The following is a 16,065-nucleotide window of genomic DNA, read 5'->3' as shown; positions in this document are numbered from 1 at the left end:
TTTTAACTGAATTGCCCACTTAATTTACCTATATTGACAAAAACATAGGACCAATATTGCCTTCCATTTGAGCTATAAAACAGAAGAGCGATTCCAGTGGTCCTGATGATACTTGCGTTTTCCCCTTTATTTAGGATACAGAAGACATATTCATTATAATGAATGCTGTGACGTGCTGCCCAGATTACCCCACTTCAGAACCAAAGCCCTCGGTCTCCCTGCTGTGGACAGGGCTGGCAGCTGGCAACTCCCAGCTGAGCCTCCCTCTAGATTGCCCTCAGCTGAAGAAAGCCACATTGGCTGAAAAGAATCACCATCGATTTAAAAGGACTTCCTCAGTCAAGGCCATGCTTTCTTCCCGGGAACACCCTGAAATCAAATGACTAATCAATGTGGGGGTACAAAGGCCAGGACCCTGAGTGGAGGTATTTGGGAACAAACAAATAAGTAAATGGAATTCTGACCCAGGTCCAGCTCACAGTGGGTCCCCTGGGTGCAGAGACCCACCCAGCATTCATTTCCCTGGTCCTGACACATATCATTGGAATGGAATGCTTGGTAGTTGGCACAGGCCCCCTTTCCCTTGATTTCTTGTGCTTCTGTGATGGGGAAGACGAAGCAGAAGCCCTTGAAACTGCTCTACGCTGGAAACCAAGGGGGTAGAGTAGAAATGGCCTCACTCACTACTTTGGGAATGTTTGCTTCCTGTTCCTGCAACTGTGTGCTCTTCAAGTTTAGAGGTCCCAATTCCTGGAAGGGGGGGAGGGGGAATGCTTCTAGCAGTGGACACAGCAAGAATCCTATTAAACGTGAAACTGTAACAATGCCTGGGGTCCTTAGGCCACATGATCTGGGACAAGAAAAGTGTCACACGCCTGTAAAGGTAACTGACCTTGATCTTTCAAAGGCAGTACAGTGGGGCCTTGACTTACAAGTGTCCCAACTAACGAGTTTTTCGAGATACGAGCCATCTCTCGGCCGATTTTTTACTTTGAGTTGCGAGCTAAAATTCGGGTTATGAGCCAGCTTCAGATACCCCACCGCTAGTTGGCGCAGCGAACGTCACAGTGAATGCCACAACATCAGCCCAGCATCAAGTGTCTCACTCGTTCACTTTTTGATTTGACATATGAGTAATTTGAGTTACAAGCTCCGTCATGGAACGAATTAAACTCTTAAGTCAAGGCCCCACTGTATGGCTTTTATTACCCAATGCAGACAAGGAAGGGTATTTTTGGCCTCCATGTAACGGGCATTTCTTGATATACCATTTAAGGATGAGTGCAGTAAACAGCAGCATACAGCGTCACCTTCCCCTATCCCTTTCCCTTCTTGGGCCCTGAAGGAAAAGACCAGCGAGGAAGGTTAGACCCCTAGGTACCAAGGAAACTAACACCTTCCTGAATCAGTGATCACTCAAGCCCAACCCAGACTGTTCTGAGGGGTATTCACTGGCTTCAAACCAGGGAGCGTGTTCACTGGGCTCCAATCATGGAGCAGGCCTGGCAACAAATGTGAGCTTCCCTGAGAGGTATTGGTTGGTTCAGCCCTTTGTTCTTTAGACCAAGCATGTCAAACTCATGACCCACAGGCAGCATGCGGCCCACAATGAATATTTTTGTGGCCCAGCCAATATAACGGTATGTAAGAAATATTTTAATAAAAATTTCATAACTTAATTTTTACAATATCCTGTTATACGTAATTATTAATAATGAACTACAACATTTGCTAATGACTGACTACTATAATTGTGTTGCATTTATTTCCCTTACACTCCTTACATGCAGGCGCACCATTTCTCTCCACTAATACTAGCAGCAAACATTTTAGCAGTTTATTGCCACATCATTAGTATTGGACTGACTTGTTTGGTGTGTGCAGGAGAAAATATTTACCTTTCAGAGAACAAGAAAAATAGATTTATTTGCATTACACTTATTAATTTGTGCAGTTATTCAGTGTCTGGAAGTTAATGTTCAAGAAAAAATATTAATTTTTATTAAAATGTTCTATTATTTTATGTTAATGATTACTCATTTATTTCAGCCCTTTGTATTCAGCATTTTTATATTTATTATATGCCATCATACATAGTTTGAGAACTTTTAGATAAATATCACTGCATAACCCATATCCTCTCCAAATTATACCAAAATAGTATAGTTGTTGACACAATTTATGTAAACATTTATCAATCATTTTTATAATTACTGAATGCAAACATTTCATTTATTTCAGCATTCAATTTTTTTTATTGATAATGCTAAGAATACCCCAAAACTAAGAGAGAGTTAATGTACCTTCACAGTATGTTTAAGTGTTAAGAGTACGTCCAGCCTCTCATCTTGGGAGAGATTTTTCAGCATAATGCATTTATAGATGTTTTGAAGCTCTCTGGCTCTGATAATGAACTGTGTTTCCATCTCAATTATTTTGCCATCGGCTCTTCTCCATGTCTTCGGAGCTGAACACTTAAAAATATATTAGGTTTATAATTATCAGTTAGTTAAAGGCTAAATTATAACCTTGTTTTTTCTATTAAAAGTTTACCTTAATTATCATGTGCTTTATGAATAAGAGTATCACTAAAACATCAGAAAATTAATTAAAGGATTTGGAGACCATGGGACAGTAAGACATTTTAGGAAAAAAAAATATGAGCGAGCTGTTCAGCATATACAGTATAAACACTTCTACAGGATTCAGATTCTGCTACTAATTTGTACTAGCTGGTACGTTGAACGGCTTGAAGGGTGCATGAAAAATCTCATTACCCCCATTTAGAATGTTTCTAAAAGTTATCTGCTCAGTTCAATTACATTAAATTGTATAAATGTCTTGACCGTGCTTTGCCAACTGAAGACCACCTTTGTGGGTGGAGCTATTGTTACAATCCTCAATGTGTAAAGCCAAAAGAACTCCGTGAGTTTTAGTTTTGTTTTCTAGATAAATAAATCTACCAAAAGTTTACCATTCTTCACAACGCAGATGTCCATAGTGAGACGGCGTTAGTAGCTATCTTAGCAGTTGCTATGGTCCCTGCCTCCCTGGTAATGGCTAAGAGTCTCACTTTGTATTTCCAAATCTGGCATGGTTCCTCCCAACAGAGCCCACCTCCGGAGCTGAGGGTGACAGCTAGAGCTCACCTGCCCTGACGCTCCTCTGACTACCTCCAGGCTAAGAATTCAGAGACCAGAGACAGGAGGTGGAGAAGGCCCTCCGCAGCTGCGGACACCAGCAAGTCTTAATGCCGAGTAGGAAGTTTGGGTTTGCCAGCGCTTCTGTTCCCACCTTTACGATGCATTCACCCAGAAAGTTCCCTGTGAAAACTCACCGTCTATTTGCTCTTCCACTTTAAGGCAGAAGGCTGCTCAGTTTCTCCCCCTGATTACACTCTGTCAGAAACAAGGCTATCTTATCATCACTAGTAGCTGTTCAGATGTTGGAGGCTGATTGGTAATCGCTCTGGAGACCTGTAGTCCAACTGCCATACTTGCAACCATTTAAATCTTAGATTTGATATAATTTAGAGTTTAAATAAAACCCCAGGTATTGGGACAAATCATCAGGAATGTAGACTAGCCAAATAAAGAAATAATATAAAGATGCATTTGGTATGATAGGAATTTATAGTTATAGCATCAATTTATCTTTTATTATTTTACATTTCATATTAGCTCAATTACATTGAGAACTACAAAGTAACCTTTGAAAAAATTACATTTGAGCCTTGGCTGGTGGGGCTCATTTGGCAGGGCGCAGAGGGCAAACAGGAGGCAGCCGATAGATGTTTCTCTCTCTCATTGACATTTCTCTCTCACTCTCTCTCTCTCTCTCTCTCTCTCTCTCTCTCTCTCTCTCTCTCTCCCTCTCTCATTTCTCTCTCTAAGGCAGCGGTGCTCAACCTGTGGGTCATGACCCCTCTGGCGGTCGAACAACCCTTTTACAGGGGTCGCCTAAAACCATCCTGCATATCAGATATTTACATTACGATTCATAACAGTAGCAACATTACAGTTATGAAGTAGCAACGAAAATTTTATGGTTGGGTCACAACATGAGGAACTGTATTTAAAGGGCCAGAAGGTTGAGAACCACTGCCTAAGATAAATAAAAACATATTTGTAAAATAAATAAACTATATTTGATATGCTTTCAAAGTAATGGCATTATTTTCTGATCAAAGCCAAAATGAATCAAAAATTTTAGATTCTCAGTTCTAATTTTAATTCAGCAAGTGTGAAGCATCAGCCCTATAATTAATTATATTTTAGAGTATAACTGTAGTATTAAAAATATATTATTCATTAGCTGCCTGATAGAATTAAGTCAAATTTATTAAGAATTACAAAATGTTTATAGCTCAATAATAAAGTGTTTTATCACTTAATTATTATCAATTAGAAATAAAAATATTGTTTTAAATTGAATACAGCCTTGTATGGGATAGGCCTCAGAATGTTATTAAAGTTTCATGCTCGTTTCAAAGCTCTTTTTAAAAGTTTTAAGGAATAAGCAATCGTAAGATAAGTTTTCTACTGCAATATTCTAAAGTCTAACTAATTTAATATGCAATTTTCCTCAGGGTGGCTCTGTTAAATGTAATCTTCAAGTAATGTGGGTGATACCTTTTGCTCTGCAGGCTGGTAATTTATTTCACTTGTAATAATCCAAGCATATTAACCTTTTGAAGAAATGCCTAGTGTAAGAACATGCCTCTGATTCATCCTCATAGAAAAGAAACAGCATGTGGCCAGGCGGTTACTGAATTTCCCCAGAGCAAACAGGGTGTGGGGGTGGGGAGAGGGCATGAGAGCTGTGCCCGTGGCTGATAGCACATTTTCCAGGAAGATTCCTCTAAACGAAGGGAGGTGGAGACAGCTAGAAAGGTCTCTGCCCAATGTTTTAAATGGCCCAATGGGAGACAGCAAGACCTAGGCGGCGTATTAGGAAACAGGTGACCAAACAGCACTCAGCCAGTGAGGAACCGGAGGAGGGACTAAATAAATAGGCTCTGTTCCCTGCCCCACGTGTGTTCCTGTACAATGGACGCCCACTCTCCCGAGTGTTACTAAAAGTCTCATTTTCACCATGTTTCTGTCTCCCAGTCCGTCATTGAAATTCGGACAGGTGAGCCATTTCTCAACCTACTTTATCTACTGCATTGTGTTTTATCCAGCTGGTAGATTGATTTAACTCTACCTTAACTTTTTAGCCCCATCTAAATAGTATGATATAGTAATATCTTGGATTTTTTCCAAACATATTCAACATTCTGAACCTTTCCATTCTTTAGTTTTCAACTCAAACTCTATTCCTAACTACTATAGTCTGAACAAATAAAATCACTAGTACCTGAAATCCTATTTTACTTATAAACACACACACACACACACACACACATCAGTGTTTTTATTTCAATTGCTCAGAACAATAAAATTTGTGTCCAAATTGTTCTATAATTATTTTATGTTTGTTAATTCTATATCTCCCCAAAGATTATAAGAATAAATGTTTCAGTTATGTATATCTCACAGGGCTAACAGTACTCATTCATTCAGCCAACTAATATTTATTGTTTACTGTATATCAGCACACCAAGTACCTAGTAGATAAATACTGTCCTGATTTCAAGAACTCTCAAATCTAATGAGATGTAAAGATAAGAAAATAAGTAACTAAAAGAAGAGTGATTATGCGTGATAATTGCAGGTAAATAATTAACTGGTGAAAAAAATAGAATCTAAGATGAAACCCAAAGAAAAACTAGGAGGTAGACAGAGTAAAAGGAATAATGAGTGATAGATACAAAGAATCCTAGATATGAAGTTCAAGTTCCCTAGTGTTGGCACTATGAAGATATTAAAAATCTGTTTGGCAAAGCTTTTTTATACAGGATTTATTTCTGCCAACACTGACAATTTGGTCTTCAAATCTAGGCTTCTTTGGTTTCGGGCCTTAAGATATTTTTTTACTCCGATGTAGGAAAATGTCAACTTTGCTGATTTCTCTTTCCTATTGCCTTTTTTTCTTTGAAAGCTTTGGCTGTACTAAGAGATGCACAACAATCGTGTTCTTAAATTGGCTCGGAAAACAGGAGTGTAATAAATTCCACTCCGTTGCTAACAAATGAGACAGCGCGGACTCTGGAGGAGAGAAACAGAAGAACAGCAGGAAGACGCATTTCAGGGCAGGGAAGGTGGAGAGAGAACCTTGAGCGCAGCAGGCTTCCACAGAGGAGGAGAAATGACTGCACTGTGAAGAGGTCTTTTCTTCCTCCTAAATTAATACGCAAGTCCCTAAGGACACAAATTAAGAATAGCCCAACCCCCCAATAACGACTGGGGAGTGGTCAGCTTTTCTTTTACACAGCAAAGGGGTTCCATTCGTCCACAGAGGACACCCCTGTACACTCTGGTGCTCAGAGAGAGGCAAGAATTAGTTGCATTTTTCTGTCCCATTAGCTGTTGGCCACCTGAGTAATGAGAAAAACCACTTAAATGACACACCTAACATAGCTGGCAGTTTTTTAGCTTGTGATTATGAGAAGTGAAGTGGTGTGAAATCAAGAGAATCAAAGAATAAATGGCCTCGACTCTAGAGAAAGCCTCTTACTAAGTGCAAATGGTCTCGATACAGTTTGGATAAAAAGCACACAAGATATATTAGAAACCAGCTGATGATTTTTTGTTCAAATTTCTTGACCTGAATTTCTTCACCTCTGTTAACTTGTGACTTTTTAACTTTTGATAACCTGTGGAGGTCAATGTTTGATATGTTAAAAGTATAACTCATTTAATTAATTCTTCAGAAAACCTTTCGATTAAGCCTTTTAAGGAGAATAAAGGCTTAGTATAGAATTTGTAATAACTGACTGATTCCATGCCTTGACTGGACCAATTTAAAAGCATATCATTCTTACTCAGAGAAATTCCATGTTCAGGATAAAAAGATAAAAAATAGCCCTAACCAGTTTGGCTCAGTGGATAGAGCGTCAGCCTGCAGACTCAAGGGTCCCAGGTTTGATTCTGGTCAAGGGCATGTACCTTGGTTGCAGGCACATCCCCAGTGGGGAGGTGTGCAGGAGGCAGCTGATCGATGTTTCTCTCTCATCGATGTTTCTAACTCTCTATACCTCTCCCTTCCTCTCTGTAAAAAATCAATAAGGTATATTTTTTTAAAAGATAAAAAATAAAATATTAGTTCAATAATCTACATAATCTTTAGATTCAATGAAGTTAAACACCAAAATTATAATTGTGTTCTCCAATGTTATTTCCAAACTACAAAAAAGTAATTGTTCTTTTTACGTATCTATATATTATGGTGCTAAGAGTGGATCTTAAAATCTGCATTATAGCACTGGCTGTTAGTTTTGACATTTGAAAAACTCTAACGCTGTCCAGCTTCAGGGATTAATAATAAGCTATTTTTTCTTAGCAATCAAAAAACCCTGTGGATTAATAACTTACTTCAAGTCTCGGAGCTGAACACTGACTCTTCCTGCATATCATAGACAATGTTAGGCATGGGGGTGATGGGGGAAGGTGGACGGGCATAGTAGGGGGTAGATGTTGTATTTGCAACAAAAGACTTAGTATACAATCTATCGCAATTGTTTTCTATGATGTTTAATATGACATCATATACAAAAAGGTGATTAAAATGATTTTTTATTTAAATAACAAAGATTTTAAAATGTACTATAACAGGCTAAAAGCAGGTCCAAAGTCACTGTTCGTCGATATTTTTGAAGACTGGACTAATTAGGTTAAGTAATGGACTGGGATCGATCTTGAATGCAGTTGCTCCATTCTGTGGTTGTGTTTTTCTTGCCCTATATAACACTTTGGTCAAAAGAGAAGTGGAATTCCTTTGTATCAGATGAAACGTCCCATTCTCTAACCCTTAGATGGGGATTGGTGAGATCAACTGGTGTATCAGCTGGAGTGACTGCAGATTTAGAACTCCAGTTCTAAAGCCTATGATCCACAAAAAGCCTTCCCTCACCATCCACGAGTTCTTCTGGCTAGCTCTTCTACCCTTCCGCCAACCTTCTGGCCTTGCACCGTTGTGTGCTGCCCTGAATCAGTCTGGACATTGGGATTCGGTCATTCTCGCATTCTGTCCCCTCTGACAAAAAAATACCATCTTAAAACCCAGATGGCGGCAGAGGTAAACACCGGAAATTGCTGTCTCCCACAACCACTTCAAAAATACAACTAAAAGACAAACTGGACATCATCCAGAACCACAGGAAGGCTGGCTGAGTGGAAATTCTACAACTAGAAGGAAAGAGAAAAGCACACTGAGACTCAGAGGAGGTGCGGAAGTGCAGAGGTACGGAAGCACACGAGGCAAGGGCTGGCAACTGAGGACGCGGCTGTCTTTTTGAATAGGGAGAGAGTCACAAGACCCTGACTGCTCTGAGCTCCAGTTCCGGGTGAGTCTCTGGGGACCTAGACTCATATGGGGAGAAACTGGACTGTCTAGCAGCGGGCAGACCTCGGAACTTGAGGGCAGCTTTCTCTCAGAGGTGCTTGCAGCGATTACCGGGACACTGAGACACGGGCCCTTAGGGCAGAGGTGAGGATCAGCCATAGCTGTTTGCTCCGCCCTGTTGATTCCCTGAGACCCCACCCCACCCAAGCTGCAGCAGAGGCTTTTGCATATGAATGCCCTGGCCCTTTGCAACCTGAAAATTACCTAACAAACTGCAGCTAGGCCAGACGGACCCAGAACTTCCAAGAGAAGGCCCAAGGCCCCACAGAAGCTTGCATTGCTTCACAGCTGGGCCTCATTTGGGCACCTCCAAACCCCAAACAAGGAAGGGGAATCTGCAGATCTCTTCGTAGCTCCTTCTGGGTAGCCTCAGGCAGAGGCTAAATTAGCACCTCCTTAGATCCAAGAGCCAGTGTACCCAGTGGTCAGAGTGGGGCCATCCAGATTACAACTCCTCAGATCCATAAGGGACACACTCAGGGGGCAGACTCAGTGAGCACCAAAGCCCCACTGAAGCAAGTCTTGCCTCATAAGGGTGTCTTCAGCACAGAAGTTCTCCCACCATAGACACAGCTGACTCTCTCACAGCCAATTGGCCTGGAGGTCAATTCCTCCCAGTGATACCTACAACAATCAAGGCTTAACTACAACAAGACTGTGCACAAAGCCCACCAAGGGGTGCACCAAGAGTGTCCACCTCAGGTAATTGGGGAGGCTGAGCCACTGGGCCCTATAGGGTACCTAGCACACAAAGCCACTCTACCAACACAGGGAAGCATAAAAAATGAGGAGAGCAAAGAAACAGGACACAAATGACAAAAATGGAGGAAAGCAAACGACTGGATATAGAGTTCAAAACCACACTTATAAGGTTTTTCAAGAATTTTCTAGAAACCGCAGATAAATTTAGTAAGACCCTCAAAAAGACTGGTGAGACCGGCGATAAATGTAATGAAACCCTCAAGAAGTGTAGTGAGACCCTCGAGGTTATGAAAAAGGACCAACTAGAAATTAAGCATACACTGACTGAAATAAAGGATATCATGCAGAGTTCCAACAGCAGACTAGAGGATCGCAAGAATCAAGTCAAAGATTTGAAATACGAAGAAGCAAAAATCACCCAACAGGAAAAGCAAAAAGAAACCAAAAATATGAAGATAGTGTAAGGAGCCTCTGGGACAGCTTCAAGCGTACCAACATCAGAATTATAGGGGTGCCAGAAGAAGAGTGAGAGCAAGATATTGAAAACCTATTTGAAGAAATAATGACAGAAAATTTCCCCTACCTGGTGAAAGAAATAAACTTACAAGTCCAGGAAGCACAGAGAACCCCAAACAAAAGGAATCCAAAGAGGACCACACCAAGACACATCATAATTAAAATGCCAAGAGCAAAAGACAAAGAGAGAATCTTAAAAGCAGCAAGAGAAAGACAGTCAGTTACCTACAAGGGAGTACCCATACAACTGTCAGCTGATTTCTCAACAGAAACTTTGTAGGCAAGAAGGGAGTGGCAAGAAATATTCAAAGTGATGAATACCAAGAACCTACAACCAAGATTACTTTATCCAGCAAAGCTATCATTCAGAATTGAAGGTCAGATAAAGAGCTTCACAGATAAGGAAAAGCTAAAGGAGTTCATCACCACCAAACCAGGATTATATGAAATGCTGAAAGGTATCTTTTAAGAAGAGGAAGAAGAAGAAAAAGGTAAAGATACAAATTATGAACAACAAATACACATCTATCAACAAGTGAATCTAAAAATCAAGTGAATAAATAATCTGTTGAACAGAATAAACTGGTGAATATAATAGAATCAGGGGCATAGAAAGGGAGTGGACTGACTATTCTTGTGGGGGAAAGGGGTGTGGGAGATGCGGGAAGAGACTGGACAAAAATCGTACACCTATGGATGAGGACAGTGGGGGTGGTGAGGGCGGAGGGTAGGGTGGGAATTGGGTGGAGGGGAGCTATGGGGAGAAAAAAGAGGAACAACTGTAATAATCTGAACAATAAAGATTTAATTTTAAAAAATTTAAAAAAATACCATCTTGAACTTAATATTTTACTTATTTAGTAATACAACTAAAGAAGCCACATTGTACCCTATTCCCTTCCAACTGCCTCCTCAGCAATACTCAAAAAACCTCCATTTTACTGGTACAAAACAATACTTCCTATACTGAGGATCCTGCAAGGTCAGATTGAACCCCAACAACTTATCGAAGTATTTATAAGAAACAAAAATGATCCCTGGCAGGTGTGGCTCAGTTGGTTGAGTGTACTCTGTGCACAAAAAGGCTACAGGTTCAATTCCCAGTCAAGGCACATGCCCGGGTTGAGGGCTCAATTGTGCAGGAGGCAGCCAATTGGTGTTTCTCTCTCTCTCTCTCTCTCTCTCTCTCTCTCTCTCTCTCTCTCTCTCTCCCCCGATATCCCTCTCCATTCCTCTCTCTATAAAGTCAATAAATGGAAGGCAGGGGTGGGTAGGTGGGTGGGAAGAGATCAATCTAAGAACTTGTATGCATATATGCATAACCCATGGGCACAGACAATAGGGAGGTGAAGGCCTGGGCCGGGGAGCAGGGGTGGGCTAGAAGGGGTCAATGGGAGAAAAAGGGGACATAGGAAATACTTTCAACAATAAAGATTAAAAAATAATAACATGTCATCAAGGAAAATATAAAATAAAATCAATAAAAGCATATATTTTTAAATAAAAACACATTTTCTTCTTAATGGGAATTCTTGTGAACAAAATTTCCCAATCTTATCCTTTTTTTGTGTGTGAGAGATTTAAAGGCTTTATCTTAGAGTGATATATTTCATGAGAAAAAGTTATGTTCTTCAACTGGCTCCAGTTGCTATTATATGTTGGGACTTGATCTACTTTTAGACTCTTTATAATTCAAAAAATGTTTAGAGTTGATGCTAGACATGAGGCCTGGGGTAGGGATGAGGAGCAAGGTAAAAAGGCATAAAGAAGAATAGATATTGTAAAAGTATTTACAAGAAGAATTTAACTTAGTTTATAGTAAACAAAGGAGCAGAGAAAGCACAGGTGGGAAACCCTATGGAGGGTGCAGCCCATCTTCCCTGCCCACTGGCACCTCAGAGGCCTCAGGCACCTGCAAACACTCTTGGGCCCTGGGTCCATGCTGACCTCCTTGGTGAGGTTAACAATCAGACACCTAAGGAACACAGTTCCCAGTGATGACGCTAGATTCAACATAAAGCAATCTCCTAAATGAATAAGTTTGTTTGAAATATGAGTCTGGAGAAGTATGAATATTATGGCTTCTATACAGTAGACTCGTCTTTTCTAAATGAAAATATTTAAAAATTTGAAATGACAGTATCTACATGTCATTGTATAATATCTGAAATATATACACTATCTAATGTCTGAAATATAAAATTATAAAACTATTGTTTCTCATTTCCCCCGGCCTTCCTCCATGAGCATTCATTGATATGATACTCTGTGATAAACTCTGTGCTAAGATGTGAGGATACAGAGACAAAGATAGCTCTGGCCTTCAGAAGCTCAGAATCCAGGAAGGATGCAGACATGTAAACAGATATAATAAAAACTGACCACAATGTTCTAAGAGAGAAGTAAATAGTCTCATGAAAGCATACAGTCCAGGCTACAGTAGGAAGGTCAGTGGATCCTTTCTCGAACAAGGGCGTCTGAGCCTGTTTGGAAGGGTGGTTAGCTGGCTACGGAAGCAGGAAGGAAAGGATATTCCAAGTAGACGCAACACTAGATGCCAAAGCATCAAGAGCACGTGATCTTTCCAAGGATGTGCACATTTCTGAGCACGGCTGGAGCAGTGTGGCTTTCGTGTGCAAGGAGAGATGGCAGTGGGACAACAGGGTGGGTGAGGTGGGCTGAGAATCCATTATTAAAATCTTTGAGCCCTAGCTGGTTTGACTCAGTGGATAAAGCATCAGCCTGTGGACTGAAGGGTCCTAGGTTCGATTCTGGTCAAGGGCACATGCCCGTGTTGTGGCTCCATCCCCAGTAGGGGTTGTGCTGGAGGCAGCCGATCAAGGATTCTCTCTCATCCTTGGTGTTTCTATCTCTCTCTCCCTCTCCCTTCCTCTCTGAAGTCAATAAAAATAAACAAATTTAAAAATTTAAAACCTTTGTTCCCTGAGGCAGTGAGGAGGGGCATGGGCAGAGTGGTATTTAATGAGGTCACTATGGTAGTGGCAACCGTATGGATAATGGAGGAGGGAATTGCAATGAGAGACTGGACACCAAGAGCCTAATTTGGGGACGTAGAGTAATCCAGAGGAGGAGAACATCAGAATTATTTAAGTCAGGGGCAAGCTCACACACACAGGACAAGCATCTCATGACAATCTCCTGAGGGGCGAAAAGGCAGCGAGAGAGAGGAGCTGCCCACAGCATACCCTCAGATGCCCCCCATCCCTCTGTGTTCCAGCAGGACCACAAGGCGTTCCACAAGACCCAGAGTAGCTGCGGTTCTACTCTTTGCCTATGTGGATACATGGGAAGTCATCAGAGTGCCATGAAGGAGCCATTTCCTTACAGGCAGTGGCAGTGGGTTTAGAAATGAAGCAGTAAAGAGTTGAGGAGATTATTAAAATAATAGAACAAACAGGTTGGTGGCTAAATGGTATGTCAAGAATGATGCTTCCTGAAGCAACTGAGTAGATGATGAACTATTCACAGAGATAAATGGTGTGTGTGCTACAGAAGAGGATAAGGTTGGAGGTGAGGGGTGAAGGAACGGTGAGATGATATGACTTAAGAGTTGACGTGAGGTGGACTCTTGGGACATCCGAAGAGCAATGACAGTAGGCAATTGGATATGTGATCTTGGGAGCCCCTAGACAGGTCTGGCCATTTTTTACCATCACATCCAGCCTATAGGGAACTATGGGGAAGTCCAGGATTCAGGTAGTCATTAAGACCAGAAGAAAAAACTCAGATCAAACAGGAGAGTGTACAGGTAAGATAAGAGGAAGGCATTTATAGTATCAAAAAAATACATTTTTTGAGAATAAATGCTCTCAAACAAGAATCATACAAACTAGAATCACTAGACTCCCTACAGGCGAGTATCTTGAAGAGCTCCATTCATTTTCTTCCTGTAGCTGGTTGGCTTTGAATTGTTTACAAAGATCAGGTTTATAAAAGAAAATTGGTCACTATGGAAACAGGCTATTCAGTATCAAACAGACAGTGTCACCAGGAAAGGGTAATTACTTTAGTTTTTCCACTAATTGTATGTTTTCATGGTTTTCAATAATCATGTATCTTTTTGGTCAGAAATATTCCATCAGTTAATGACTTGGTGAGCAAGAGAAAAAATGCTAGTCTATAGCTATTTCCCTAGGTTGCTTACTCTATGGGCACACCAGAAACGATATTTTATGAATTTCATACTCCATATTATCAGTGGGTGCAATTCATCCAATTCCTATAGCCAGCCTAAATCTAAATGAACAGTCACAAGGAAAGTGTCTCCATTTTTTTTATTCATGGTTGAATCCCTTTTGTTGAAAACACATTAATTTCATGTTACTTGTCCGTCATTATTCTAGGCTACAGTTAAAATGTAAAGATGCATCAAAAGTAAAAATAGAATTTTAAAAAATATGTCACCAAAATGCTAAACAAAATTCATGCAAATTCTTAAAATGTAAATCTTACCTGTTTTACGCTAAGGGTACACTGATGTTTAAACAAGTGTCGCTGCACTGACCTTATTCAAAAAAGTTTGTATGATGGCTTCCTGGTTGGCCAGGTAAGCGATTTGTCTGTACCTCCCAATGGAAGCAATGATCTGGGTCTCTTTTTCCAGAAGTTCGCACAAAGCAACTTTCCTCTCAGCGCCACAGAAAGTCTGGTTAATGCATTCCAGTTGTTCTTGTCGCCAGACTAGAGGAATAACATGAGAGACTCCTGAGGTTTTAAAATCCCACAGCTTTTTACCACCACGTCCTGACAAGTAGTATTTTATTTCTGTCTCAATTTCAATAAAATTATACATGAATGGAATCACTCATAACGTATATCTGACATATGAAAAAGTAGGACGAAAAAGAAGCTGAGAGGCTTAAAGCAATAAAAGTGGTCAAACAGACAGAAGCCAGAGGAAATCCATACCGAGAATGTCACCGTAAGCCCGTAGGTAAGCTTGCTCGCGGGTTCCTGCCGCAGCAGCAGGCCTGTCTTCATCCATGCACGGTTACCTAACTTCAGCTTCGCTCGAGATACCCTCCCCCCGAACACATCAGATACGCTAATGCTCTGTCCCCAGCCTTTTCTTCCAGACACCTCAGGCTCTTCTCTCCTAACCCACACAGGAAGTGTGGTTTCGAGGTATAGCTAGATCTTGCCTTAATGTTCTTTCTATTCTAATGGCTGCCCTAAAAAAATCATTTTTGTAACTTTGTCATTTACTTCATCACCTGTTTTCCTCCCAGCCCCTACTCCCCTCTTTGTAATTAAACAAGCCATATAAATGACAGCTGCTGACTCTGTGCCAGACTGTCCCAAATGCTTCCGTGAACTCATTTACTCTCCTGACAAACCAATGCTTAGGTGCTACTAGCATCCCCTAGTTTATAGAAAAGGAAACAGGAAAAGAGAGACTGTGGGGCTTACCCAAGGAGCTGGGACTCGAACATTGACAGTCTGGCTCCATGGTCCACGCCTTGCCTGCTCTCTGCCTCTTAGAAGCATGCCATCCTTTCAACTGTACAGTCCTTCTCCATGAGAACTGACTCGTTGGTTTACTCCAGAGACCCACCTTGACTTAAGTAGCCATCTAATCCTTTCCTCTGACATAAAGGTAATGTATTATTACACTGTCAGGATGAAGTTTCAAACTCCCATGAATTACTGTGGACAAAGAACCAAACTTTTTCTTTTCTGAACTTTAAATAACCTAGTTCACTTACATGGTTAGAACGCCTGCCAAAATTCTTCATTGCCAGTTCGAAATACTCAACAGCCATTTTTAAATTAAATTTAATTTAATTTAGTTTAATTTTTTCATCACCATTTATCCCCTCTATGCCCTTTTCCACCTCCACCCACCACCTCCCCCGCTGCAATCACCAGTGCACACTGCTGTCCATGCCCATGAGTCCTCTCTTTTATTGCTTTTTAGAGAGAGGAAAGCGAGAGGGAGAGAGAGAGAGAGAAACATTGATCAGTTGCCTTGAACATGCAATCAACAGGGGACTGAACCCACAGCCTGGGCATGTGCTTCAACCAGGGATCAAACCAGCAACTTTTTGGTGCACAGGATGATGCTCAACCAACTGAGCCACCCTGGGCAGGGCTCCACAGCCATCTTTGAGCAATTATTATGTGAAAAGAACTCTCTAAGGCTGGATGATGCATACAAAAGTGAGAAAGGCATGCATACGCCATTTTGAAGGGACTAACGGTGTCCTTGCCTCTCCCCAGTTGGGTAGACTGTAAAATCCTCCCATCAGGACAGAATTTCTGCTTCTCCTTCTATTTCTCTTTACCCAAAGCCTGCCATTTTGTACCATGAGGCTTAAAGAC

The 16,065-nt window shown here is 41.0% G+C and overlaps 1 protein-coding gene across 1 annotated transcript in view; it reads right to left on the bottom strand.

The window, feature by feature from the left end:
* IQUB (IQ motif and ubiquitin domain containing) overlaps positions 1–16,065 on the bottom strand; it is a 55,708-nt gene that overhangs the window by 15,839 nt on the left and 23,804 nt on the right. The window contains exons 7-8 of the mRNA XM_036328809.1: positions 14,249–14,424; positions 2,304–2,474 (exon numbers count right to left, since the gene is read on the bottom strand). Of these exons, the coding sequence (XP_036184702.1) occupies positions 2,304–2,474; positions 14,249–14,424 (347 nt within the window). The remainder of the gene's footprint in view (positions 1–2,303; positions 2,475–14,248; positions 14,425–16,065) is intronic.

This window comes from Myotis myotis, unplaced genomic scaffold (genome assembly GCF_014108235.1).
Source record: "Myotis myotis isolate mMyoMyo1 unplaced genomic scaffold, mMyoMyo1.p scaffold_m19_p_11, whole genome shotgun sequence".
NCBI classification, from domain to species: domain Eukaryota; kingdom Metazoa; phylum Chordata; class Mammalia; order Chiroptera; family Vespertilionidae; genus Myotis; species Myotis myotis.
Note: the sequence above shows the minus strand (reverse complement) of the source record. Positions and strands in the feature narration are given on the sequence as shown.